The sequence below is a fragment of the Anguilla rostrata genome, chromosome 11, assembly GCF_018555375.3.
Source record: "Anguilla rostrata isolate EN2019 chromosome 11, ASM1855537v3, whole genome shotgun sequence".
In the NCBI taxonomy this organism is placed as follows: Eukaryota; Metazoa; Chordata; class Actinopteri; order Anguilliformes; family Anguillidae; genus Anguilla; species Anguilla rostrata.
In genome coordinates, this window is record NC_057943.1 from 22747643 (window position 1) to 22774453 (window position 26811).

Consider the following 26811-nt stretch of genomic DNA (forward strand, 5'->3'; position numbering starts at 1 on the left):
CCACACACACACACTCGCACACAGACCCCATTAATCATTACAGTGCCTACAACATATGATGAACAGGTACAGCTGCTTACTAAAGTGCTTGCAATACAAGAACTAGAGAAATATGAGCCAGTGTTCGGTCTAAATGCTCTCTGTCCTCAATTTAAGAGCTCACAAAATTCACGATAAACAAAAAACTGAAACTTTTCAAAATTTTGCCACGATAAGCGAAGCATTATCAATATAATGTATTTGCCATAAAAAACCTTGTCTCCATTTTTGCCATCTCAGGTTTATAACATACAATGAAGATCTCATCATCTGTGAATTGTCAGCAACTGTTATTTTAAAAGCTGCTTACATGTAATGAAACCATGTTATATTTGCAAATGGAACATATAAGCAGATGTATCTGTTCCTGAACACTGTATCTTTTGGTGATAACTAGTTTCTGCATGTCACAGACAGCATAGTGGTTAGAGTGAGTAACGTTTGAGGTTTTTTGGTTGCCAGACTTGAATTGTCATGGAATATCATGGTGCTGGGGGCATGACTTTGACTCACAAAATGAGACATTAAATCTGAGATGCAGGGCACGAAGAGGAGATGCAGATGATGATCTTGTCGAGGACGGGGATGTGAGAAGCGAGGTGGTCTTCCTCTCCCACGCATCTGGTGTCTGTGAAGCAGGAGACTAACATGTGAGATATTGATGCTGACTTAACTCTTTGACAGTGGAGTGAGGAGAGGAGGGAACCCACACAAATTTGTACTGCAGACTCCTACACTGCAGAGCTAATCCTGGTTAAAAAACAGGAAATTAAGTGCGAGGGGTGTTGCATGAAAATGACTTACAGGTATTGGAAGGCGGTATGACCAGAAAGTCAATGTTTAAAAACAGCATGCAAGTGGTGTGAGGTTAAACAAAAATTCTTAAATGGGAAAAATGTATTTCATTGTTTAATATGCCATAAAGATAAGATGTGGTATAAGATATATCATGGAGTAAAACATCATAACATACTGTATGCTGATGGACAGCACAGTCTAAGGGAAAATGGAAGTTGAATTTACTGGTGAAAGACCCAAGCTGCTAGTTTACATAATATAGTGTGAATATACTGGTTAACTTAATCCATAGGCTAAAAGCATTTAAACAGACAAAATCTCTTTTTAACAAGACACTCATCACATCTATTCTTTAAAAATTGATCATATTCATATTCATATTTTAAATCATTCTATGATTACGGCAATGGTTGGAATGCGCAGCACCCCATTTTCGAACATACAAACTTTAGTAAAGTATAAGTATATATTACAATTGGCTACAAACAGAAGCAAGATAGATCAGGCACCACTGGATTCAGTCACTACTATATGTAAAGTTTTTAAACAGTGCAAGTTGCGAATCTCAGTATCTTTCCTCAGTATGGTGGAGACAAAGCAGTGGGACACAGTTTGGCTGCTCATCTTTCTAGAAAGGATGGTGCAAATTAACATTGGCTGATTGCAACATTCCCAGCAAGCATTTCATAATAAGAGGGGAGCTGGATTACTTTTATGCCTGAGTCAGCCTGACTTGAAACGCTGACTGGAAACTACAATTTTCTTTCCTTCTACAAATTTCTGAAAGAAACCCAGAGGATAAAGCAAACTAGAAATTATATCTAATTTCGCCTTGTCTGAAAATGCAAAAAAAGGCCTTAAGTGGGCTAAATGAGAGCATGTATGCCGTGATTCCTTTTTAATTTAAACCATCTTGAATTGCTTTTTCCTTCCCCCAGAAAGAGACAATCACATTTAAAAATAAAATGTTTATTTGGTCTGTCTCCGTGGCTCCTAGCGTGATACCCGATGCACGTTCTGTCTGGCTATGCTCTGTGGTTTCTGCTGACTCCTCCTGCTGAACAGGTCGTTTGCTGATGTGTGTTTTCCCTAGGGTCATCAGATGAATAATGCCTGACCTTTGACCCTGGGTGGGACAGTGTCCGGGACAGGTTCAGCTCTTTGGCTTCCTGGAGACGACGTTTTTCGGGGGCTTGCTCTGCTCCTGCGTGGTGTCCTGCTGGGGGTGCGAGTCGCGGCTGGCGTTAGCGCGTTCGGGCTCATGCTGCTGTTTGAGGTGCTGCTTCTTCTCCTTGCTCTCATTCTTGGCCTGTCTCAGAAGCCGCTTCATGCTCTTCACCTTGTCCCGCAGGTGGCCGTTGGCCTTCTCCAGGGAGCGGACCTTCTGAGAGAGGGTTTTGACCCGCTCCTCCTCCCCGTATAAGGCCTTCTGGACCGCAGAGCACAGCAGCTGCGGAACAGAGCAGGACAGAGCGACTGAACAGCAGAGCGGGACCAAACAGGCCATAGCAAGTACACACAGAGCAGACAGGAATCACAATGGGTCAGTGATTACAGAAAATGTGATTTATGTAAATAAAAAAGTTTTAAAAACGAATCTAGATTGAGCAGAGAGCAAAACTCACAGAATTCATGAGGTTACTGAGAGTTTCAGCTTTTAAATCAAATTACATAATTCACATGATATACATAATATAGTAATTTCAAGGTGAAATGTACTAACATGAGTGGCAAGTATACTGTGATTTAGAAAATTAGTATGTGTTCTAGGAATTATGCTTGTTCATGTCTATCAGAAACTTCTGCTGAATTACTGTTAACATCATCTCTGTAATATCTGACAGGTTTCAAATAGTGAAAAAAGCTCTTTCCTGCATAAGCTGTAATCTCTGCCACATGCACTATATTACTAGAGTCTGGAAATGAAAATTACAATGGGTTATAGGTTTCCTGCAAAATGCTAGATTTTCGGTTAGATATTATGAATAAGTGGCTAAGTTGGCTTGATTCACTGCCTCAGATTGGAGCCCTGTTGACCCATTATTTCTCAGAGTAGGTGACTGACAATTGGTTAATTAGCAAAGAAGACTCCTAGACATTGGGCAGGCTTATCTCATATCATAGTCAAGCTGCTCAGGTTAATATCACCATATGAACCTGACAAACGAGGCTAGGAAAGCTATAATTGCAATGTAAGAGATGCATTTTGTGCATAATGGAAAAACATGATTGATTTTGCCAGCTAAAATTTAGGATACTTCACTGAATAAAACTCAAATGTATTCATGAAATGCTACATCAAAAATGCACTATGAAATACTGGAATATGTTCCTTTCTTCAATGGTATGAAAGAAGCAGCAGTCTAAAAGCGAGTTCAAAGGGCAGCACCCGAGTTGAAAGATTCTGCTCCACATGCATTCTAATTATAAAAAGCTGAATTTCCAATTAGTTGCTGGATGCGAGATGGATGATTGAGACAGGCTAACTGATGCCTGTTCAGCTTGCTGGATGCTGGTTTCTTGGATGCACAAATGCAAAGAGATGGTAACATAGAAATATAATAGGAACTTTACAGCATAATGATTAGTAAAGCAGTTTCACAATAAATAAATTACTGCAAACAATGACTCTCCCTGATTCTCGGACTGATGGGAATCTTGGAGGTATATGTTTGTTCTACAGAGCCGATCAGGTTACACATTGACATACGTAGCTCGCAGGCAGTGTCAGCAAAAGAACAGGCAATTTTAATAAATTAAAATGTCAAGACCACCTAGTGTCACTCTGTCACAGCCTCAGCTGTAGTCTGAACAGCTCAGCAGTGTCTCTCTACTAAGAGACAGATGCACGTAATGCACTTAACAGCACTCTATATCATATGAAATACATAGAAAGCCCCCCCCCCCACCCCCTCATCTCACTTCCTACACCGTACCAGCTCTCAGAAACCAAGCCATGGATTAATAGTGGGGGGTCAACAGTAGTTTTTCAACTGCAGTGTTTTCTGTTTAGTATCAGTCATTGGCTTCCTAGCCAAAGAAAACACCAACTTAAGTGCACATCTTTCAATACTCTTTGAAGATTGTGATTATGCTGACCAGAACACTGCCAGTATATCAATGTTGTCATATTATTTATTTGTTACGTGTGCTTGTAATGTCTGCATCGGCAAAGCTATTTTACTAGAAAGTAAATTGTGGTTGGATTCGCCCTCCCCCACAAAGCCATTAGAGAGGATAATAAATCCGTCTCCCTGGGATCAGTGCCCTGCTATTCATCATGGGTGTGCAGGATGGGTGCAGATTAATGGATAATGTTGTGGCTGAAACAAACCAGACAGGGGGTCACTTAACTGTATATACAGGCTGACCATTTATTGTTATGATCGTCCTTCTGATTGCCAAAGCCGCATCAGGGTTAGCCGTATGAGAATAAGGAATACAGCAGCGCTGTTGTAGCTAGAAACAGCTTGATAGCCTTGTATGGAATGTATACGTCCTGCTAGATTATGAGGTCATCAAAGGACTGAGGAGAAAGGAAGGGCCTGAGTTTGCACATTTGCAAGTCATACCGCTATGTATGAGTGTGGGAGTGAATGCTGAGCAAACGTGCCCTGCGATAGATTGGCAACCTGTCCACAGTGCATTCCTGCCTCTCCCCAAATGCACGCTGGGATGGGCTCCAGCACCTCCTGAGACCCTGACCAGGATAAGCGGGTATAGATAGTGGATGGATGAATGAAAGTGGCAATAATGTGCATGCATTCCCATTTTGTGAAGTGTTACAATATCTTTTATTGATATTTATATATCCTACTGTAGATCATTTCCATCAAAACACATGATGTAAACCTGATGCTTCTTTTCACTCCACTGTCCTTCAATGAAGCTAACACAGAAATAAAATGGTGGAGGATGTGAATGTGTAGCTCATGTAGGTTGTGTGGGTCCACCTGACCAGAGGGGGTCGCTGTTGCGCTGGATGAGATGCGGACATCCCTGCCATTACAGAGCAACACTACGGCCAGTTACACGCCGCGTAGCTGGGCTGTCGGACGCAGCCGGTTGGCCTCAGGGATTTGGTGGGCCTTACCCGACTGTCCTCCTGAGCTTCCCACTCCGGGCTGTGCGTGTGGACCTGGGTCCCCGCCGTGCAGTTGGCGAACTGGAAGAGGCTGGCAAACATGCGGTGGTTCTCGGGTGTGTCCTGGAAGATGGGGTCCTGGAAGTTCACGCCGTGAGGAATGATGTTGTAGTTCTCGTCCATCCTTGGAGAAGGTAGAGTCATTCCATTACCGCATGCCTGGGTAATCTGTACAGCACGTCTTTCAGTGGTTTTAATCTTTACATTGATTTTCCCAAAATTCTCTGTGTTACGAAACTGGGCTCCAGATGTGTGGGCGTAATATTGTGTATGACATATCCTGTAATATCATAGGACTTGATTAGCCTCTTTCTCCTTGTCTGCTTCACATTAAAACCTGAATATAGCTGAAAGTGATCTCTATGCAGTTCAGAATCTATATGATATTTAATATTATTTGTATGATCTATTGAAAAGATTAGATTTGTTAAGTGCCTATTGTCATGCATTGGCAACTGTACTGTGCATTTCTTTACCTTGGCATATGAATCAGTCTAAAAAGCCTGTGATTATAAGGGATTATGAGGGCCAGTCTCTCAAAGTGCCCCATTTAACGGGATATAGGAAAATCCCCAGAGTGAAATGCTGTAGAAATACCCGCTGTGGAATAGCTCTTCAAAAAAAACACTGCTCCTAGAATAGCCATGGCGTGCAGTGTTCAGATGAGAGCAAAGTCAAAATAAATACTGCAACAGTATTTTGTCTTACTTTAAACCATAACAGCAATTTGTATAAATGTTTGCTAAATGCCTGAATGTAGATATTAAATTAGACATCTTTGTCCACTTAAGGAGGCCCTTACTGGCAGTGAGGCATGTCTGGATTAGGTTGCAGGGCTTGGAACCAATTTCCAGATTCAAATCTCCGGAAGGACACTTGGGCAATGAACTGTTTCAGTAAACATCAACATATACAAATGCTGTGTACAATAGAATATTGTTTTATTCATATTTATTAAACAAATAAGAGCTTTCTTATTTTAAAATGTGATTAAATGTATTATAGAGGACTTCTGCAGTAGGATTCTATCACCAGATCAATGTGCATAGGTGGGATCTAGTTAAAGTTAAATTTCACCCTTCCTTGCCTAAATTAGATACATTTTGGCGACACTTGAACGCTTTTCTCGTTAGTAGAACATAAAACGCTCCTGCTTACTGTTCTAGTGATCATTGAATTAGTGGGATGTGCTCTACAATTCTGCTTCTCCAGCTTAGTGAGTCCTTGAAAAATAACATCAAAACTAATTTGTTCCATGCACACAAAATATTTCCATATTTCTCCTCTCTCCTACAGCTCCACTGTCACTGTAGCTCACTGTCAGTTTGCAAACCAAAAGTAAATACACTCAATATCCACCCAAACAGTGATCTGTGATTGACAGGCTTGTTGTGTTCAGTGCGTGTGAGTCTGGTCCCAATGCACAGATGGTGTGGGCGCTCGTGCGCGTGTGTGTGTGTGTGCGTGTGTGTGTGTGTGTTTGTGTGCTCTGCCAAGACTACTGATCAGTACAAAGATACGTTTCATTGTGATTACAGTCAACAACTGGGCAAAGAATGTAAGCAGGAGCATTGTGGAGCCAGGATGGATGAGTGGTTACCGGAGTGTAAGTAGACCTGGAACACGCACCGCCCTCTCTTAGTCTGCTATTTGGTATTCCTGAAAGTCTGAGAGTAGTACTGATGTACGCCACCATTCATCGCTCTTGATAAGAGCATCGGCCAATTGTTGCACTGTGGGTATTGGCTGAGATGCGTGCTAATACAAACACATTGCTTTTATGAAGAGGTCATTATATATCAACCTAATATCAAACAAACTAAATGATAAATAATAACACTGATTTGTTTTTCAGTACACACTCAGTTGGCAGTGACTCAAACCCCCAGAGCTTTAGTGGGACACTACTGAAACTGGAAGATGAGATAAATTCCTGGGCTCTAAACATGAGCTGCAATGACTTTTGTCAGGGTCTTGAAAACAGGTCCCTGTGAAAGCACATTTACACAAGAGTACTACAAAAGAGCATCACACAGAGCTGTTAACTGTGTGATTATGGTTAGGGTTAGCTTATACCCATACACCCCTCAAGAGAAGTACATCTAATGTCCTGACATGCACCTTGTTTTTGAATTGCTCAAGTATCTCCCACATTGTGTGTGAGGATATGTTCATGTGACTACTAAGTTGGGGATTTTTTTGTTTTTCATAAAATAATCTTCCACTTGAATCTCAGCACACGTTTGACCCATGAATGACAACAGACTGCCCCAATTTGATATGCCAAATAATGAAATAACATGACAAGCAAGAGTCAATATTCAAATTTATTTCTGTTCTTTTTACATCTTCTTAACCTTTCTTTTTTTTTTTTTTGAATATTTCATTTAAAATAAAAGATATAGGCCTACTACCAAGCTATTTGCTACCATTTTTACTTTTGTGATCGGTACGCACTAAAAAACAATCTATTTAGTCAAATGGTTGTCAGGGTCTATAACACCTCCCCATAAATGCAATTGATATTTTTAATACTTTGGATGTCATCTACTAATAAACTTACCAATGTGAGCTGATCATCTTTCACCTTCACGCAGAGCAGACACTTATATGTTTAAGAGTGAAAACAAACACCAGTCTCACACATTCTTCAACTTTATACTTGTTTCAGAGTTTCAGAGCCCCACCACGCACTTTCTGTGTGACTTCAAGCAATGGAAAAGTTTGACAACCATTATGTACCATTTCAAGAAAACCCCTGGAGCTCCTAAAAAGTATTCAGTGTTCTGGTGGAGAATTTGTTTTGACAATGACATAATGCTTTACTTAACACTTGCAAAAGCTTATTTTTCTTCTATGCGTGGTTTGACTCCCTCATAGTAAAGTGAAGCCATCTGCCCAATTATTGTCAAGCCAGAATAGAAGAGGAAGTACCAGAAGGAAGTGCAAATGTGACTACTCCACCCACAATTAAAGAGGAGGCTTCAGAGAGGCAACCTTCACCAGATACCCCCTGTGAGATTATTCATTTGTTTAACTGGTTCCCACATCTAAAGCCAGTGGAAATGCGGCTGTACATAACACAACACAACATAACTTAACATAACATAGCATAATGACGAGAACAGGCCATTCAGCCCAACAATGCGTCGCCATATGTTTGGGATTCCATTTAAAGAAGTGCAGTTCCCTCCCCGAGACTCACAGCAAAATGTTCATATTCACTGCTTTAATTAGTGTACCAGTGGGTTGCAACCAATGGTGCGCACCCACACATTAAACAGCTGATTTATTCATTTTACTGAAATTCCTTATTTAGCTACGGTGAAAAGGTATGAACTAAAAAACAATGGACTAGAAAGATTCTACACATCAATCAAAGTGTAATTACAATGTTGTAATGAGAAACAGAAATTTTACATGATCTGATTGGGACTCATTGTTTCAGAGGTGCAGCACAGCTTTTTTGTGCCAGATGAAGAGCTCTTGCACCAGTGAACAAACTGTAATTCAAAGGTTGCAGATGGCTTAGGAACTGAACGATCCAGGAGCACTGTTGTCGTAAGAGCTGCAGTTAGTTTCAAAGGCAATTTTAAGGGGAAGGAAAATTTATGTACTGGATGCCATTGACTTCAGGTGTAATGGACTTTGGCAGTAAAGTCTTGAAGGACGATCGAAGAAAGTCAATATTTTCCTCCTAGAAATACTTAAAAAGATGAGGTAAAAGGGAACTTATCCATATTACTCATGGGCCTATATAAAGCAGGCCCTTTATTTTTAAACACCTGCTCCACCACAACTTAATTTCAGCTGTGGCAAGAATTGGTCCTGGGTCACCGCCTTTAATAGGCTAACTTGGTGGCAAAAGGTCACTTGTGGAAAAAAGTGTTTGTCCCCGGCTTTGCTTCTGCGATTTGTCTGACACGTGATCTAATAAAAATGTTATTGCAAATAAATAAATAAATAAATAAAATTGAAGACAACTTAATGGGCAACTTTCCAATTTGTAGTTCAGTTTTAACTGAGAGAAGCGGACACCAGCAGAGCGTAGCTAATTAACTGCACAACGGTCATAATTAATACCGGGAACACATTAATTAAACCTTTAATTATTAGATGTATTTCTTGTCATGTACATTTAATTGTCTCTTGACTTGTTAATTGCAGCCTTCTCCACCTGTAATGACACCCCATACTAATTCACGTCCTTTGGTTGGCTTGGGCGAAATTAGGCTACAGTCAGGCCTATGAAATAAGTATTACGATGACTCATCATCCACAGGAAGGCACAGTCCTTTCTGCAGTTTAGCTCCTGATGCTTTATTTTATCGTGCTGTCAAAAGGATACTGTTTCCGTCACGTTGATTTGTTGTTATATCACGTGGGATAGGATACACTTGTGCGTACTGCGCGTAAATTAGGCTACTGTATTCCATGAGCAATTCAAAGTGTTTAAAATGATGAGATAACAATATTGGAAAAGCATAAGCTATAGATCTTGCCTAAAATTAATCACGCTCTAAATGCGTATGATGCACAATTGCATATTTGTTGGTATTTTTCACTCGTAGCTTACCTCAGAAAGAAATAATACGCATTGTCCTCCAGGACACTGTACGAATGACAGGGGAAGTAACCAAGTCCGGTGACATTGAATCTGGAGCCGGCGGGTACCTCCAGCATGCTGCCCCATGCCTGGTCACACAGCAGCTCTATCTCTGCAGAGTAAAGGAGCTTCGTGTCGTACTGCCACGGCAGATAGTTATACACGCTGTAGAAGTCCTTGTGAATCGCCAGAACTTTGGCAAAAACTATTATCTCCGCCAACTCGGCTCTGCACGACTCGGTCTGTGGTCTCCAGTCGTTGGGTAGCTGGCATCCTAAAATTCCGTGAAGACAAGTCGCAAGTATTATCGCAGCAATAGCGCCCATGGCTGAATAGCCCGCGTCTTCAGTGAGTCAAGAAATCACGGGCACCCTTTCTGGTTGTTTGAATTCGTAGAATAAATAAGCGCTTTTAGCGCAAACCTGAGTCGGCTCGAACATGCACAATGAACACAAAAACTATTTGGGTAGCCTACCCCGTGCATTGGAGGCATTGCATGGACAGTCATATACTCTTTTGACGGCGAATGAAATAATGTTGTGTAATTAGTAATAAACGCCCACATGCAACATGTTTGAGAAGTTGGTGCTGTTTCTTCTGAGATTTAAGTCCACCCCCTACTCTCCTCTTGTAGCGCACTGGTAGTTGGAGGTCATCCGGCTCCCCTGCTTCCCAGACACGGTAAGCAGAGACATGCTTTTTCTGTTGTGGAATTTGACACTGGATTGTTTGAATTTTCCGACGCTTTCTGACAATGTGTAGGGGTCTCAGACTAACTGCCGTGGTGTGTGCCCCCCTAGCAATCTGACACACGCACACACAGTACACATATTTAGTATATCATACATGTCACGTTGCCTTCCTTAGGGCATTATCTAGAATATTGTGATATTATCTAAAATATTGTGCATATATTAGCATATATTTAAGACGGCCTATTTAAAAAGAGAAAGCTTTTAGAGAATTTAACTGGTGAAACCGTACATCTTGACATTCTGTGAAATGTTTCATCAGGCTGAACAGTGACCTAACCACACAAGGAAAAGGTTTTCATTAGAATTTTGTTGAATAAAGGCCTTTTAAAAATCGTATCAAGATAACATTTTATATTTCCTTGCATTTTCAGTATACATACAAATTTATCTAATTAATGGTATGGTATTGGAATGGTAGGGCATGTATTGCTAGGTTCTGTTATGTAATGAATTACATTTTGTAAAGATATTCAATACAACACCAGTGATACAGATAAAACCTATACACAAAAGAAAAATACAGCATTCTCTTGTGGGTTTTTTGACAACTAGACTGCATGGTGACAATAGTGCTTCATTTACACATGGAAGCTACAGCAAAAACAATGTTTCCTAAACCCATGGTAGCTTAAGAGGCAATTCACCAACATTCTCTCTGATCAGAATTGTACATACAGTAATAATATCTCCTGCACATACAAAGAAACTCCTATTTAAAAACCAGTTTAATTTATCAGAAAGTTTCAAATATGCTAATTGTAATTACTTCCTCTACCATCAAACACAGTCTTCTGTGATGACATCAGTTTGCTTATGAATCCAACGTTGCTTCCAACCCTCAGCTCCAACAGTGTCTTGAGGAATTCCTCACTGCAAGACGTTTGGGGATGAGGAAAGCCAGCCTCTGGAGACGGGCTGCTGAAGAAATGGTTCTGAAATTCCTCACTGGCTGCTGGCATTCCTGAGACCAGCTCCTCTTTCCCAGGAACCTTTCCAACATACACCTGTTTGAGCTGGAGGGAACTTCTCATTTTTGAAAGGGCTTGTGGACAAATGTGGGAGTAACGGACACGCCCAGGTCTTGACGGGGTCCATGTTGGCATCTGGTTCAGATGAGAAACACACCTTTTTTGGCAGACCATTGATATATTATTGGAGTGGCTGGGATTTAGCCCTAGGGTGATCTTTTACCATTCCAATAATCCCTTCCCTTCTCGTTACCTATAAAAGCTAATGGCTCTAGATAAAATCATACAGTATTTTCCATCTGACAGTCAACCACCTCCCCAAGCCAAACAAAAGCCCTGTTAATGAATACATGCCTCATAAACAAGTAACCAAAATAAATGAGCTGCATCTCAAAAGCGTATTTGGAATTACTACCACTACTAAATAGAACAGACTTCATTATGGTGAATTTGAAGTAGTGGCACTAATCCCAAAGTGTAATTAACAGGAGTCAATAAGAGGAGACAAAGATTAAAGATGAACCCTTTAATTTAATTAGGCATAATGGCCTTAGACCAGCAGCAGTAGCTGCAGCACTGCCCTGTAACTTGGAGCCTCATTCCTCACCCAGAGTATTCTACTGTTCCTGCAATGAAAGGTTATCCTTGACAACATTGGAAGTTCACATGAGTGACAATTCATCCTTTGCAGTGTATCCCCTACTTTGAAGTCTATAACAGACCATGTGTCACAAAGGAAAAGCACTTTAAATTCCCAAACCTGCCTGCACATCTCTTGTTGATGCACTTGTCACAGCACTGACTCAACATATGTGCATTCTTAATCCCAAAATGCACTAATTTGTTAATCGGTCCATAAAATGATGTCCTCTAATTGGCAGTTTTGTTATATTAACACTTCCACATAGACCTTGGCCTACATTTTCAGTTATTTGAAATGTTTGAAATTAGAGTTTTTTTTGGATTTACGAGAGATATTCAATGTAAGAAAGAAATTATTTCACTAAAAGTATCCAGAGTTCAGTGACTGGAGAATAAATAAAACGGCTTTTCCTGAACATTTAGTATTTGACCAAATGATATTCTCAAACATGCTAACATATAATGTTAAACTTGTTAAATATATGTGGTATTTATACATTTACTGTAGTTTTTAATGTATGGGAACTTAAAACATTTGGAGAGAGATGGATATTACAAGAAAACAGGACTTTTCTAGATTAATTTAGCTTCATTGCCCTCTGCTGGCACATTGCTGTTACAGAATTTCCTTTTTTATCCCTGTTTTGGGCCGTGATATAAATTTTCCACATCTGTTTAATGGAGATACTAGTGCTATTATGATAACATTATTTATAAGCTTTACAGGTGTACTTATCAAGGGCTATTTAAGTATGTATTACAGTTAATCCGACTGGATATGTACTGAAGCATGTCAGGTTAACCAGTATTGGACAGCACAGTGCTCATATTTGAATAAAGAATGGGCTGCAGTGTGCGTAGTGAATAGTATCATCATTAAATCCTACTCACTCTTTTCAATCTCTCTGAAGCCACAGCAGTTGTGTCAGGACTTGACTAGCATCCCCCCATTCTCTTATTTCCCTGAACCCAGAGCTCTTAAAACCTGGTATATTCCTTGATCAGGAATGCCTGGACAATGTTATTTTCTATATACATACTCTAGGGTTTAATGTTTTTTATCTATTTTGTTTCATTTCATCGTTAATTATTGTCAGGATTAATTCTACATCTTTACATATTGTCTGTGGTTGGGAGTTAATGCCTCCTAGTGGTGTGTGGTAAAATTGGGATATGAGTTTTATAAGTCAGTGTTTTTCAACCCTGGTCCTGGGGACCCACTGCCCTGCATGTTTTAGATGTTCCCCTGCTCCAACACACCTGAATCAAATGAATGGACAATCATCAAGCTCTGCAGAAGCCTGATAACGACCCATTCATTTGAATCAGGTGTGTTGGAGCAGGGAGACATCTAAAACATGCAGGGCAGTGGGTCCCCAGGACCAGGGTTGAAAAACACTGTTATAAGTAACCAACTACGCACCAGTAGATTAATCAACAGTACAGATCTGGTTAGGGAGGGAAGCAAAGGATGTTTTTTTAAGCACAGTATGAAGTCAATGAGGAAGTATCGGTGTGATAATGACATGTTTCCTGTGCATCATTTCATATTTTTACTGACAAGTTTTAAAATTAATTGTTTGTTGATATGGATATACTGTTGACTGCTGTTGGTGTGCATAGTCTACTTATTTTGTTAACATTTGCAAAATGTTTGGCTTTATACAATCCATGAGCACTTAGTTCAAGAGTGTACTTAGTTTTTTACGCATCTGGTCACAGGCCACTAATCACAGCATAGCAATACCGAATAAACTTGTTTGGTCTTTTGGAGAAGGTCAATCAATATCTTTTGTTGTTCTAGTGTACAGTCATACACAGGATCCTGTAAATATTTTAGATTACAAAAAAGCAGCAGTGATTCACAAGCAGTAAATGGCATTGCATAATGGTTATTTAGCTTAGACCATTATAAGATTTTGGCTTTGACACTTCTGACTCATCTATAATAAAAAGTAAACATCTGTATGTGGAATGTGGGTTTTATTTCAGTTCTAAAATACTTATTTACCTTCAACTCTAAATTCCTTAAAGAAGGCCGTCACTGCTCTTTAAATCTGAAATTTTTCATTCCGTAAGTACATCTAATATTAGAAACTGATTCAGAGCACACTTTATGTAAGTCAGCAGCTCAGGAAGTCACTGGGAATATTCAAATAATAAACACCTGCCTGTTTTATTACTTTGCATTTACATGCTTAAACAAGATATTTCATCGGCCATTTGAACTGTCCCTGCCTATAATGTAGAGTTGTGGGTAATCTCACTGCAAAACCTGCACATGATGAGTCTGGCTTAAAGGTCAAAATTTAACAATCCCCTTGGCCATTTATTTCTGCATTATGGCCTCTTATACAACATTTCCGCCCACAGCTTTTGCCTGCCATGTTGTCCTTGGTTGCTGTGCTTACAGATATTCCTCTTTTGCAGGAAGAGGTAGTGAAGGACTTCCGGAAACTTCAGGGAGGGGAGGGTAAGAGAGGGGGCATCGTATTACTTAAGAAACAACGACGCAGAGGCCTTTATCCTCTCCAGAGGCCACAGCGTTTTCATAAAGGTGAGATGTGCAAAGTTACAACAATCCATTATTCCTGACAGTTCTATTATGTGATTTAGAATGCTCTTAGCCCAGAGCTAAATGTAGTGTTAAATCCCTCATTGAGCCCTTAGCCTTGGGCTAAGCTTTGTTTCATGCCGGCACAGTAAAAAGTGAGATAGCACCCACATCAATCAAGGGCTTCCTGTTGGTTAGATAGAGAAAATTAATGGGTTATGTGTTGGAGGCCCACCCAGTACTACAGTTAGCCTTGGGTCAAGCAGCCCAAGGCTAAGTCAGTTAAGTGTGAAAACTATATTAGTTCTGAAAATCTAATGTAAATAATAAGAAACAATGTTTTAAATAATAATAATAATAATAATAATAATAATAATAATAATAATAATAATAATAATAATAATAATAATATTGTGCTTTTCTGGATCTTGACGACAGATCACAGATCAGAGTAAAGGTGACAAATCAACACTAGCCATAGCACAGCAGGGGTAGGAAGAGGATTAACACACTAACACACAGGGCAGGCAGCAATAAAATGAAATGCCTGTGCTTTCACTGTTTTTCCTCATGGGGTACCTTCCTCCTCCTCTGCAAAGACCCGGGAGCTCCACAATGATTTGAAGCTGTAGAACAACCAGAGGGAGTCCTACAGGGACCTGAGATGGGTCTACAGAAGCCAAAGAATGGGGGCTGCCATTTCACAGTTTCCCAAATAACCAGGGCCCTCACCAGCTCTCACCAACCTGTAAGCTCTACCCTCTCGCTCCTTCCATAGATATTTAATAGGCACGAGATGGAGGTTGTTCTTCTCTTGATCATGATGAACACCTGCTTTATTGCCTGTTTACCATTTGCTTTAGTCTTATCTTCTGAATTTGAAGAAACTCACCTGTGTTTCTCTATTAAGGTAGCGATCAGCCGGTTTTGGAATTCCACTGCCTGAGCAATGAGGCAAATCATTGATGTGATAGCAAATGGTGATCCTGAAAAAATTCCAATTTAACAGGAATAATAATAAAACAGAAATTGACAAACAGTAAATGTGCTTCATTGCATTGTAGCCAAGCCTCCGTGCAGTTTTATATTAAATAACCACTGCTTTCATTGAGGTGGGGTCCTCAGCTAGGGGCCATTGATTGTGTTGTGTTATTCTCCTCATTGCCTAGTTTCCAGGGTACCCAGTGGGACTTATGAGCTGTTCCTGGAGCAGCTGCAGCCTTACTGCTCTGTGGAGTCTACAGATCTGAGCTCACACTCCATCTCCCTCATCAAAGCTGACATCACTGCAGTGGAATATCTGTGAAATATTAATATTTATTATCTGCCTTTAATGTCACTCTTCATATCCTCTGTGATTCTGAAGCTTTGGGGTGAGTTAGCATGAGGTCAGCGCTGAGGTAGAAGTTGCATATGAATTTTGGATTGCTGTAGATTCTTAAATTATGCATCTTCGGTGTAATAAATAGCATTCAAGACAGAGCAACCATTCAAGCTGTGTATTGGTCCCCATATGGAGTATTTTTCAAAGAAGTAAGAAGCAAGGCGGGTTTTACTAATACTTAGCACATTGTAATAACTGCAAAATCACACTGCTTTGGGGATTTTGGAGCGGAAGAAATTGATTTGCATGGCTGTATTATAAGGAATTTACAGAAAGCAAAATGCATTATAAATGTAATGCTGTGAAATTAGGTTTTTGTAAGAGCTGACCTGAAACAGAAGTTTCCTTCTTCCCTGGAGCTTAACCAACAATACGTTTGGGAGAGAGTCCTTTGTTAACATCTTAAAAACAGGATCACTGTCCTCCCTCATAACAATTTCAGTTCTTCCCAAACTGCAGTTCTTGTAAGTGCACAGTGTTATAGGAGTACCATGTGCTGTCTACTCCAGCCGGTGGTGAGAGCAGACTGTATCAAATTTGCATTAAAGCATCAAAATTTGATGCTTCGAAGCAAATGAGAAAATGTTTCTGCACCTGAGTTATTTTTCTGGCTTGATTTTTATCTCCTTTCATGGAACTGAAGGGCAACAATATTAAGATCGTAGCGAGCCAAGCCTTCAAATGGACAGATTCTCTGAAGTCACTTAAGATTCAGGAAAACAGCATCACTATGCTGATTGATGGGGCAGTCATTGGACAAAGCAAACCTATTAGTTTATTTCCCTTTAGGGGGATAATACTATGTTACCTTAGTCTGCTTCGTAAACAGTGTCAACTAGGGAAACTAGCACAGCTTTAATTTCATGTTAACCAATTCCAGTGGAAGAGATAGGATGGAAAACTTGCATCCAAAATGGCATGATTTGACACAGTCACAGTTTTTTTTATTCGCACTTACATTTTGTTTAATAGATGCATTTTCAAGTACATCATGAACTAATCCAAGTTCATAATGAGGACAGAAGATGAGTAGCTTAACCTAAATGTGAGCTTATAACAGCATCATGCTTATGGGAACCTTAGAGAGGTAAATTAGCCCTGGATGTATGGTAATACCAACCTTTTAGATGTGAATTAGCACTGGCTATACAGTAATACCATCCTTACATATGTGAATGAGCACTGTATGGTCATAGCATCCTGATAGATGTGAATAAGGTCATGCCATCTTTAAAGACATGAAGGAGCACTGTATCATTCCTATAGAGGTGAATAAGGCCTGGCTATATGGACTGAGGATGCTGTGGGTGCCGCAGGCCCACTGGAACGCCATTGACTTGATTTGGTCAGGTGCCTGGAAGTTTTGGCAGATCCCGCCAGAGCTGTGAGTGTGACATTTTCCCTGCTTCCAGAGCCAGAAGCACAGCTGTGTAGCAGCCTGTTTAATCATTGTACTTCTGTAATTTAATGGTTTTGAGGGCCTCTGAGGACAGAGGAGGTCTTTGCTTTTTTTTTTGGTTTTTTTTTGCCCTGTGCTTATTTTTCTTCCTTTCATAAATGTGATCATTTTCAGGTATAAAAGGGAAGACAAATAAAATCAATATCAAAGGTAGTTTATGGCATATAGCTGCATTTTCAAAATTTTAACTCGAGGCAATTTCTAAAAAGGCACCCAAATGAAACCTAATTTTACGTTTGATTTATTTCAGCGTTTTCATTTTTTATTATCTTTGCAGTTTCTCCTTTTCAATGCTTTCATCATTTTTTGACGTGAGTTAATGAATAAATCCCGATATAATGGTAATTTCATGTTCATGTTTGCAAAAAAAAAGCATCAGTCAGTGACTAGCTACAAACGTAAACATGCATTGTAACATCTCGAGTAAAGCAAGACAAGGCAATTTCCTCGTAATTGATGTCTGACTTTAATTTTTATCCTTTTTCAGTTTCAAAGTAGGGAACACTCACAGAAATGATGAATAATACTAATAGAACTAACAGTAGGTCTTTTAAGGACACTGGCTGCTCTGGGACAGCCATGCTGAAGAGCCGGGACCCAGAGGAGAATTTGATTAAGATTTGATCTCAACCTTGGAGAGGGGAGGGTCATCTGCAGCTTGCCCCCCATCCCCAGCCCTCCTGAAATTACCACAATAATATATGGTTACCAAAAAACACAACAAAATATTTTTTTCCTCCAAGGAGCAACACAGCCAAGCACAGGTCAGTAAAAACTTTAAACATTCTGAAAGTGTTCTGAGTCATGCACCTCAAACAATCCAGCTCAGGAGCAAATGTTTTCATCCATAACTTTTACAGTTCTGTTTTTTAAAATTATTTGAAATTATTTTATGGTGTCCCGAAGGCCACTTGGGGATTAGATGGAGGAGGGCAGTCTTATTTGGGTCAGCTCACCTACAGCGTTATCCTGCCTGCCTAAAATCTCACTTTACACTTGAGTTACACTTTATACACTAATCAGAGTGGTAAGGCACAGAGGCTGCTCTAAGCCCATATGGGCGGTCTGCCAGTGGAACTATGGGTAGTCGGTCTATGTCTGCTAGTAGGTCGGCACCGAGAGGTGTCAGGGAGAGACGTTTTTCTTAAAGGAGAAGTGTGTCCTGGCTGCACTAATTTTATGTGTGTTTCAGAGATGTACAGAGATCTCCTGGGATATCCGGTTTCGTAGAGGACTCCTTGGTTCGTCATGATTGGTATACACCCCCCACAAAAATAAAAACTACACACGCGCACACACACGCTCAAACACACACACACACACACACACACACACACAATTTTACTGTGTATCAAAACTAATGAGGTGGCAGAAATATAAGAACTGTCACGTTCCAACAGCAGAGTTCTCCTCACAGGGAGGAGGAGTGATTCCCCTGGGTCAGGAGGATAGCACAGCCAGCGAGGTTTTGATGTTTGAATTATATCGGTTTGAAATATATTCATAGGAGTTATCCAGTCTCGAGCAGAACTAGGTAAGATCCATCACATCACAACCTCCACAATCTGATTTTTTTTTTCTAGTAAGCCTACGATCATGATGGTAATGTAGCCTATAGCTGCCTCAGTTTTAAGAAATATTAATGAGATTTAACAATAGCATCACAGGACAATATTGGATATTCTAAAAAAAAGACTCCCGGTTTAGATTACACTTTTTACACTGATGGGTTATTTAAACGGATTTGGTGGCAGGTGCCAAATCTGGTTCCACCGTAGGCCTACCTCTTTTACATTCTGTTCTGGCAATAAAACAGTAAAATCAACGTTATTAAAAAGGGTAGTGTTTTTTAATTAAGCCTTATAATGTCTCCATGCACACAATTATAATTTTACATGACGGTCTGTACATGCAGAATTTCTGTTGCCTGTCATTAAAAGATGTGGGTTTGAAACAGCAACAAAGAAAATTTTATATTAATATTTCTTAATTGGTACATGCCAGCAAGGTTTCAATCATGCATGTTTATTTTTATCTGCTGATAACTGTGATTTGAGCCGAAATGCTGTCATGACAATCCACCCAAAGCCCTTTCCCACATGAAGCTGGAAACAGTGAGTTGCCAGACTGAAGCATCAGTGTAGCTGTCAAAGGGCTGCGCCAGTAGACTTATTCTGCCCCCAAGCACTGGTCCTGGATCAAATCAAATTCCATTCCTAGAGGGAGGATGTGTGTACATGGGTTTATTGTTTCCACCAATTATTTTGGTTCATTTAGATTGGACTTAGGCCATAGATGAGACCACAATATAACGTATCAAATTGGGACACAAAACCAGGCACTAGTTGTGAATTTATTTATATGTAAATGTTAGAACGACCGTTTAACACACTAGCCACATGCAGCAAGTGCAATATTGATGTTTCAAGTTCAGTCTTTTTAAGTTTTAGATATTTACTGAAGTTTCTGACAACCTGTATGCTTCACAGTGGCTGGTGCAGGGGTGCATGGGGTTTGTGGCCTAAAGCAAGAAAATACACTTAAAGTAACTCCAAAGCAACTTGTACTGCAATGTTATGTTTAGTGAACCTTAACTCAGATTGTTGACATATTTCATATTAGCTTTTCACTCATATTTGCACTTCCAGTTGTTGCTGTCTTGGCCTGATTAATAGCTAATATGAAGTATTGAGCACTTGTAAATTGGTAACTCTATTACTGGGAACCTACAGAATGCTGTCATTTATCAAGATGAATTGGAACCACTAGTTCTCCTAATCTGATTTCCTCTATTTTGGCATGCACATGCAAAAGCCCTTAAAGAGCCAGTCCAAGTCGCATGCAGTCTTAAAAATAATAATGGAAATAATCTTGGTCACATTTGATGCTTCTCACTTCTTTTGATAAAGCAGCTTAAGTTAAATACCTAATTGCTGAGGTGGTTTTAATTGTGTGGCACAAATCACATTACCCTGCACATCTACTCACATCTACAGCAAATAATGTATGGCCGTTATCACCAGCATACCCCTGCCATTGCCTGGAGACAGAGAGGTCCATTGTGTGACTGGGATCTGTAACGGCTTTGTATTATAAGCCTTGTTGTGTAACTGTATGACTGTAGGAGCACCACCTTCCGTACACTCACAAAGGTGGGCAGGTTCCGCCCGTATATCTGCAGAGCGGGTGAGGAGCTGGTCCATTCCTCCATGCATCCGTCTCTCTGATAATGCCACGCACAGCGTGCTGGGTGAATCAGCATGCCCCCCTGGCCCATAATTACCTGCCACCTGTCTGTCTGTCTGTTTAGGTTGCTATTTGAAACTCCCCTCCAGGACGGATATCTGTCAAGCCAAGGTCCTCAACAACCTAAAAAACATCAAAAATTCCTCATCAATATGGACATGGTGTTTCAATTTGAACATAATAAACATGAACATAAGAACAGAGTAGTCTGGCTGACTGTGGTTGACTTGAGAGCATACTGTAATATGAGTCTCAGTGTGAATCAGACTGCTCTTTTAGTTTAAGATAATGATACAGTTGTAGAAGTGGTCATTACGGGAGAGTAAGCTGTAATTTTATAATGCGCGGTTCATCAGGTTGAAAGCAATTGAGCTAATATTATTGAGCATTGTACTCTTTGAGCCACGGGGTACATTACTGGGTTATCTGACACCAGGTAAATAATGCTAGTGCAGAAGCTGCCAGATGTGCTGTGAAATACATCCTCTGAAAAAACATTTCAACAAAGAGCTTTTAGTCTTGATCCTTTTCTCATTTTCCCAGAAAGCCCCTCACTTTTGCGATGCCAGGAGGACAGGCGGGGGTCCTGTGACAAGACAGTGATGCCACAGTGGATTGTGGGGGGTGGCCATGCACCCTGCCCATATTAAACAAACGATGGAAGGCCACTGGCACTGAATGAGCGCCACTTATTCACCTCTGCCAATCAGCTGTTGATTGTACCTCATGTTCTGGATCGATCATAGAACATATAAGTATGATTCCAATTGCCCTTGTTGATGAGGGGAGGAAATTGATATTCTGGTCCTGGGAGGAAGCTTTCTAGGATGTTATTTTATTATTTTAAAAATTATTTGATTTATTATTTATTTATAATTTATTGTTTATTTTTCAAAAAATAATTACAGGTTTGTTGACCTTGTGCACAAAGTGAGGGATATTTCCCTCTAAATAATGATATTTTTTTGAAGACTTTGGAGCCAGGGCAGAAGAGCAAGCAGTCCCATCCTATCCAGAGCAGCTTCAACCCTACAGTAAGAGCAGTGTGAGAGGCTGGGGTTCCCACAGGTAAACTCTCACCTTGCTTTCATCTCCTGTGGAGGTCTTCTGAATTTCACTGTTGCGGGAAGTTAAGAGAGAGCCTTTTTTGGATCCGTGTTACAACTGAATTTGTATGCAACTGCTGACGAGATACCTTGATATGCATGATGGATAATTTAATGTTAACAGCAGGAGTCCATCTGTTTCCCTGTGATATTTTTTTTTTTAGAAATACCAGAATTTATCAAATAAACAGTTTTTCAGTTTTTCTTGAACTTTCTGAACTTCTAGCAGATGCCAGCATCTACTCCTGCTCTCCCGGCACCAGCATTTGTACCATATGGAATAGCAGGTATGCCCTCCAAAACTAGAAAGAAAAATGTTGATTGAGCCATACTGCTCTTTATACTGTTGGCTAGATAACTTAATTTTTTGATAGGGAACATGCTAGCAGGTATGTAAGAAAACCTACTCTTTCTACCTTCTGCCATATCAATTTCTCCTGTCTGTAAATACCGTTATGCAAATAGCTGTCCAAGGGGCCATTTCTGAGCCATGCCTTGCCAGGCTCCTCCCCCCCACAGAGCCCCACCAGTAGCCAGAACTCCTCCCGCGTTATCACCAGCCACAACAACAGCCCGAGCTCCCTCGGGTCCCCTCAGGTTCTCCTCAGTGCGGCACCAATTATGCTGATGCACCACTCTACCCATTCAAAGCCATACATTTCCAAATGCAGGGTTAAAATGAGGGTGTAGTCTGCAGAGAGAGCCATTTCAATGTGTTTGCCACAATGTCAATGTATTTAATTAGCCACCAATTCCCTATGAAGGACGCAAAGCACACATGACATTTGCTCATACATTTGAAATTAACTGGTGTGTAGAAATAAAAGTCTATTCTGGCTTCAGTCATTTTGTATTTAAAGCGCCCTGTATCATAAGGTGCCACTTGTGTGAAATGTAAAACTTCAGGATTTATTCATATTTGCTGTTGAATTTAATTATATACTGTTATATGAGCTAAAGTGCAATGCAAATGTTTTTCTGAAATAGGAAAATAGAAAATTAATAAACTGGAAAATAATAACATTTTCATTTTGTGTAAAGTATGCCATCTCTAAACATGAGAGTTAGAGGCCTAATTTCATTTCTTATTGAGAGCACACAGCCGGGGCTCCCCAGGGATTTTGGGCCCCATGAAAAGATCTGACATTGGGCCTCACCACCCCAGAGGCCCCTATATTCTCTTTTTTTGGGCCCCTGTCAATCAGGCCTTAGTATTAGCTGGTTGCATGAAGTATTCTTTTAGTTCTTGCATAGTTCCTGCATCCAAGGTTCATCCAAGGTTCATATTCATTTTAAAATATGTTCTGTCTCCAGTTATGCTTTCTCTTTGTGGCCAGTGCACACATCTTTTGAAAGTCCTTTTTTTGAGATATCAGAGTTGGAAATTACTCGGTGTGGTTCATGAGGTTGGAAAAATGAGAAGCGTGTCCTTTGAATTTGCATATGATGAATGGGTGCTTTATCCTTTTATCTTAGAGTGCATCCTTTAGCTGTTAAGCCATTGTTTTGCTTTGCAACGTTATCCCTTAGCTCATTCTACTGAACTGTCATTGCCCATTGGACAGAGCCCAGGCCTGTGGAAATATCGCCATGTTCTCTGATTGTATTTCTTTTTCATGTTTGGCAAAGCAAATTCCTGAAATTTCCAGAGCAGATCATAAAATAATTACCATTCTTTGGCATTTTCCTCTCTTTGTCAATGTGAGAGCTAAATGTTTGGTTTTTGTGTGTGTGTGTGAGACTAGCATAATTATGTGAGAACTTTGAAATCCTTTTAGTGAATTGCTATTGCAAAATAAGTGTGAGTATTTTTGTATTTATGTATATACAGATATATAATTCCTTCAGAAAATATATATATATAAATACTGTTTCACATTTTATCCTGTTGCAATATTAATGTGTTTAAATATTTTCCTCTTCTCCAACACATTTACAATTCAAAAAGTATTTTTTATTCAACATTTAAAAAAGAAATGAAAGACCTCTATTTCTCATTTGCAATTCACATCCAATTGCTGGATCACCTGGATTTGTCACTGTAATATATATATATATATATATATATATATATATATATATATATATATGCATTTCTGTGTCAAAATGTCAGCCTGGCTTATTTACCCCCTGTTCTGTTACATTTTATTCATAGAACTATGTTTTTACTGCTCCAGTTTTTACTCAGCTTCTCTCACCCTTTGAAGAAGTTGCCTGAGTAAGTAAATTCTTTCTTGATCATAGTCGCAGCTATTTTGAGCACCTTGCATTTCCCCCCTCGTTGAGTAGCATGCAGGTTTTCTCTTCCTCATAGAACTTTTCCCTTTTGAAATGTACCGAATGTTGAGACAATATATGAAAATGAGAGCATATTTTTGTATGCCATCTTAGAGCGCTGTGACAACTTGGCAGTAAGGTAGTGCATTACATGAATTATGTAAAAATGTATAATGGGTGTGGTTGTGAAGATGGCTGCCTCACAGCTTGTGATTTCCACTTTGCTTAAGATCTTTGTTCTTTTCTGCCACTGACTTATTTTTCAGAATCCCTCCCAACAGGCCAAGAATGCCCACTGCTCAGTCCTGACATATCATAAGAATCTCGCAAAATTCTAGCCACCATTGGGTAAGGTAAAATCTGTCTAACTAAATAGGCATTAGAGAATGCCCCGTCCAACTGATTCCTTACTTTTTGACGTATTGCCTCAGTTAATTCATATGATGAACCATTTAATCGCTAGTTCTTACACAACACCTGTACCAGATTTGACGTGACTCCTGCACCCAGGGGCAATTCTGTGATTTTTCGCTTACATCTGTGGCCTCAGGAACACATCTGCGTCTGTGTGTCTGCAAATACCAGTCTTAGAGCTGTAGCGCTCTAATCACATTCCCAACCACTCATCCACACATCTGAGTGCATGGAGCTCCTCGTCACCTGGTAACCCGGCAGCCAAGCTCTGACTGAGTCTTAATTCCTGTTTCTCTGCACCTCAGCAATACTAACAGAGAACAAAGGCCCCTGGAGCTGTGCGGTATTAGTGAGTCATTCTCTGGATCCGATCAAAGGGGGAACGCGGCGCTGAATGCTAACCATCCGCTACAGGTGAATGAATTATTCATCCCGGTGTCCAGGGTGGCATCGTGCTCTTCCAAGACGGAGACCTGGCTTTTTTTTAACATTACAGAGCACCGACAAAGAGACGGAGCCGCCTGTTTAATTTGCCCTCGGTGATAATCGCACTCGACCAGACGCGGAACGTGAAAGGGTGCCACTGCTGGCTGTTTACGGAGGTTTAAGATGCGCCGCATTGAACAGATAGAACCTGTTGAGCGGAGTACGGACGTGAGTGTCTTCACCTGTGGGTATTATCTCACCACAGCGAGCAGAACAATCTGCATACATTACACAGGGGGGACGCGTGCATTCGCACGGCTATCGCATACACAAACGTGGCCTTCCCCTCACACCTGCCCTTGGCTGGGTTGACTATAGGACCTTCAGGTAGAAGACATTATTCAAGCATACGTAATTGGTTAATTGTCATAGCGTAGTGATTCAACTAAATCACTAGACTAAAAATGTTAAAATCATTAGTCGTCTGAATCAATTTTTTTATGGGAAGAATCATTTCTCGGATCAGAAGAAACTGCAGCGTTGAGCGCTGTCTGTAAGTGCATGTCACAGGCCACTGTTCCACAGCCCTTTGGTGACTTCATTCAATTACACCCTATTGCCAGGGTCTTAAAATCAATAACAAATCTGCAGTGATGCTTTTGTCCTCTATTATGTGGAAGCTGTAAGAAACTGAATTATAGTTAGAGAAGTCATTCACCAGATTAGTTGTGGGACAGAGAAAAGGAGGAAGTCAGTTTTGGCCTTAATGTGTGATCCGTATATAATGGCGCATTATTCGATGGACCTTCACATTTTTGCCATTTTGGCTGATTCTTCAGTGGATGAGAGCTGAAATCTTGAGGATGGAGAACAGTATAGTTATTTTATAGTTGAACGATTACTGGTATAGAAACATGCCACATCATCAGGTGGCCAGATCTTCAGGAGAACTTCATACCAAATGTATCATCAAAACATTCCAAATGGTAAAAATAATAAATAAATAAATAAATAAACTAAACCCCAGCAATGCTGAAATAAAATGAACACTTTTTTATTTTCCAAAAATCTTTCTAAATATTCCCATGGGAACTAATTCCCAAAGAAACAACATTGATTTGTTTGATTTTTTTGTTTATGTTTTTTTAAAACATACAAACTACCCCAATATTAAATGTTTTTTCAAGTGTATGTTTAATTCACAATATAAGTGCAAAAGAAAAGTCGATACCAATACAATGTTTATTAAAACAAAATATAGATACTTTGAATAATGTGAACTTCAAATTTGGTATAAAACAGGCCTGACTACACAGATTGTACCATCACTCCCATTGATACAGCTGTACAGCTTTTGTAACTGAATAAATAACACATCAGAATTTCAAATGAATCAGAATGACCTAAACTGACAAGCCCCCACAGAAATCATTCACTGTTCCCAAGGATAAACAAGCAGTTAAAGTTTTTTTCCTCTTCTTCTACAAAATGTTTCAATGGCTTTTGTGGGAACTGTCTGACTTTCAGAAATTAAATTGCTGTTTTTATCTGTTCCCATCCTGAGGGGACGCTGCAGCTTATAATTTGGCCCTGCGTTGGTGCAGTGATGTGCACTATAATGGGGAAAGAATACACAGTGTCCCCGGGACAAGCTTCCCAATATGGCAATGGCCCAGGCCAGGAGTCTACAGCCCTGGTCCTGGATAACCTCATTCCGGGCTGATTTTCACTGTTACTCAGCACTTAATTGAGTGCTTAAAGCAGTTGAACATGGAGTTAAGTCACTTTTTGTCTGGTTACTTGGGTCTAAATTGGCTGCAGATTTTAAGGTGCAAAGAAAAGCCAGCTGACCGTGCAGATTTCCAGGACCAGGGCTGCAAACCTCTGATCTAGACTGTTATTGTCTCCATATCTGTGACATTCAAGAGACAGGATTCGGGTTATGTCCAGCCCTGTTACAAGTTCCTGAATAATATACAGCAGTAACTATTTT

General features: G+C 40.1%; 1 protein-coding gene and 1 long non-coding RNA gene across 12 annotated transcripts; one reads left to right on the plus strand and one right to left on the minus strand.

Annotated features, from left to right (window-relative positions):
• Positions 1–935: 935 nt before the first annotated feature.
• LOC135234329 (coiled-coil domain-containing protein 3-like) lies at positions 936–9913 on the minus strand. Its single transcript, XM_064298824.1, has 3 exons — positions 9558–9913; positions 4931–5105; positions 936–2287 (listed from the first exon to the last, which is right to left on the minus strand). The coding sequence occupies exons 1-3, from the start codon at positions 9911–9913 to the stop codon at positions 1991–1993; spliced, it is 828 nt and encodes a 275-aa protein (XP_064154894.1). The 3' UTR covers positions 936–1990.
• Positions 5844–26207, plus strand: LOC135234330 (uncharacterized). 11 transcript variants are annotated; one of them, XR_010324078.1, is made up of 11 exons: positions 5854–6587; positions 7862–10268; positions 11185–11521; positions 14383–14509; positions 15106–18113; positions 18542–18604; positions 21139–21663; positions 21928–21988; positions 23857–23919; positions 24245–24326; positions 24698–26207. It is a non-coding gene; the product is annotated as an uncharacterized LOC135234330 (long non-coding RNA). The 11 variants fall into 11 exon arrangements; XR_010324084.1 differs by having other exon boundaries at positions 21567–21663; XR_010324081.1 differs by having other exon boundaries at positions 5844–6587; positions 15106–16693; positions 16730–21663.
• The last annotated feature ends 604 nt before the right edge of the window (positions 26208–26811 follow it).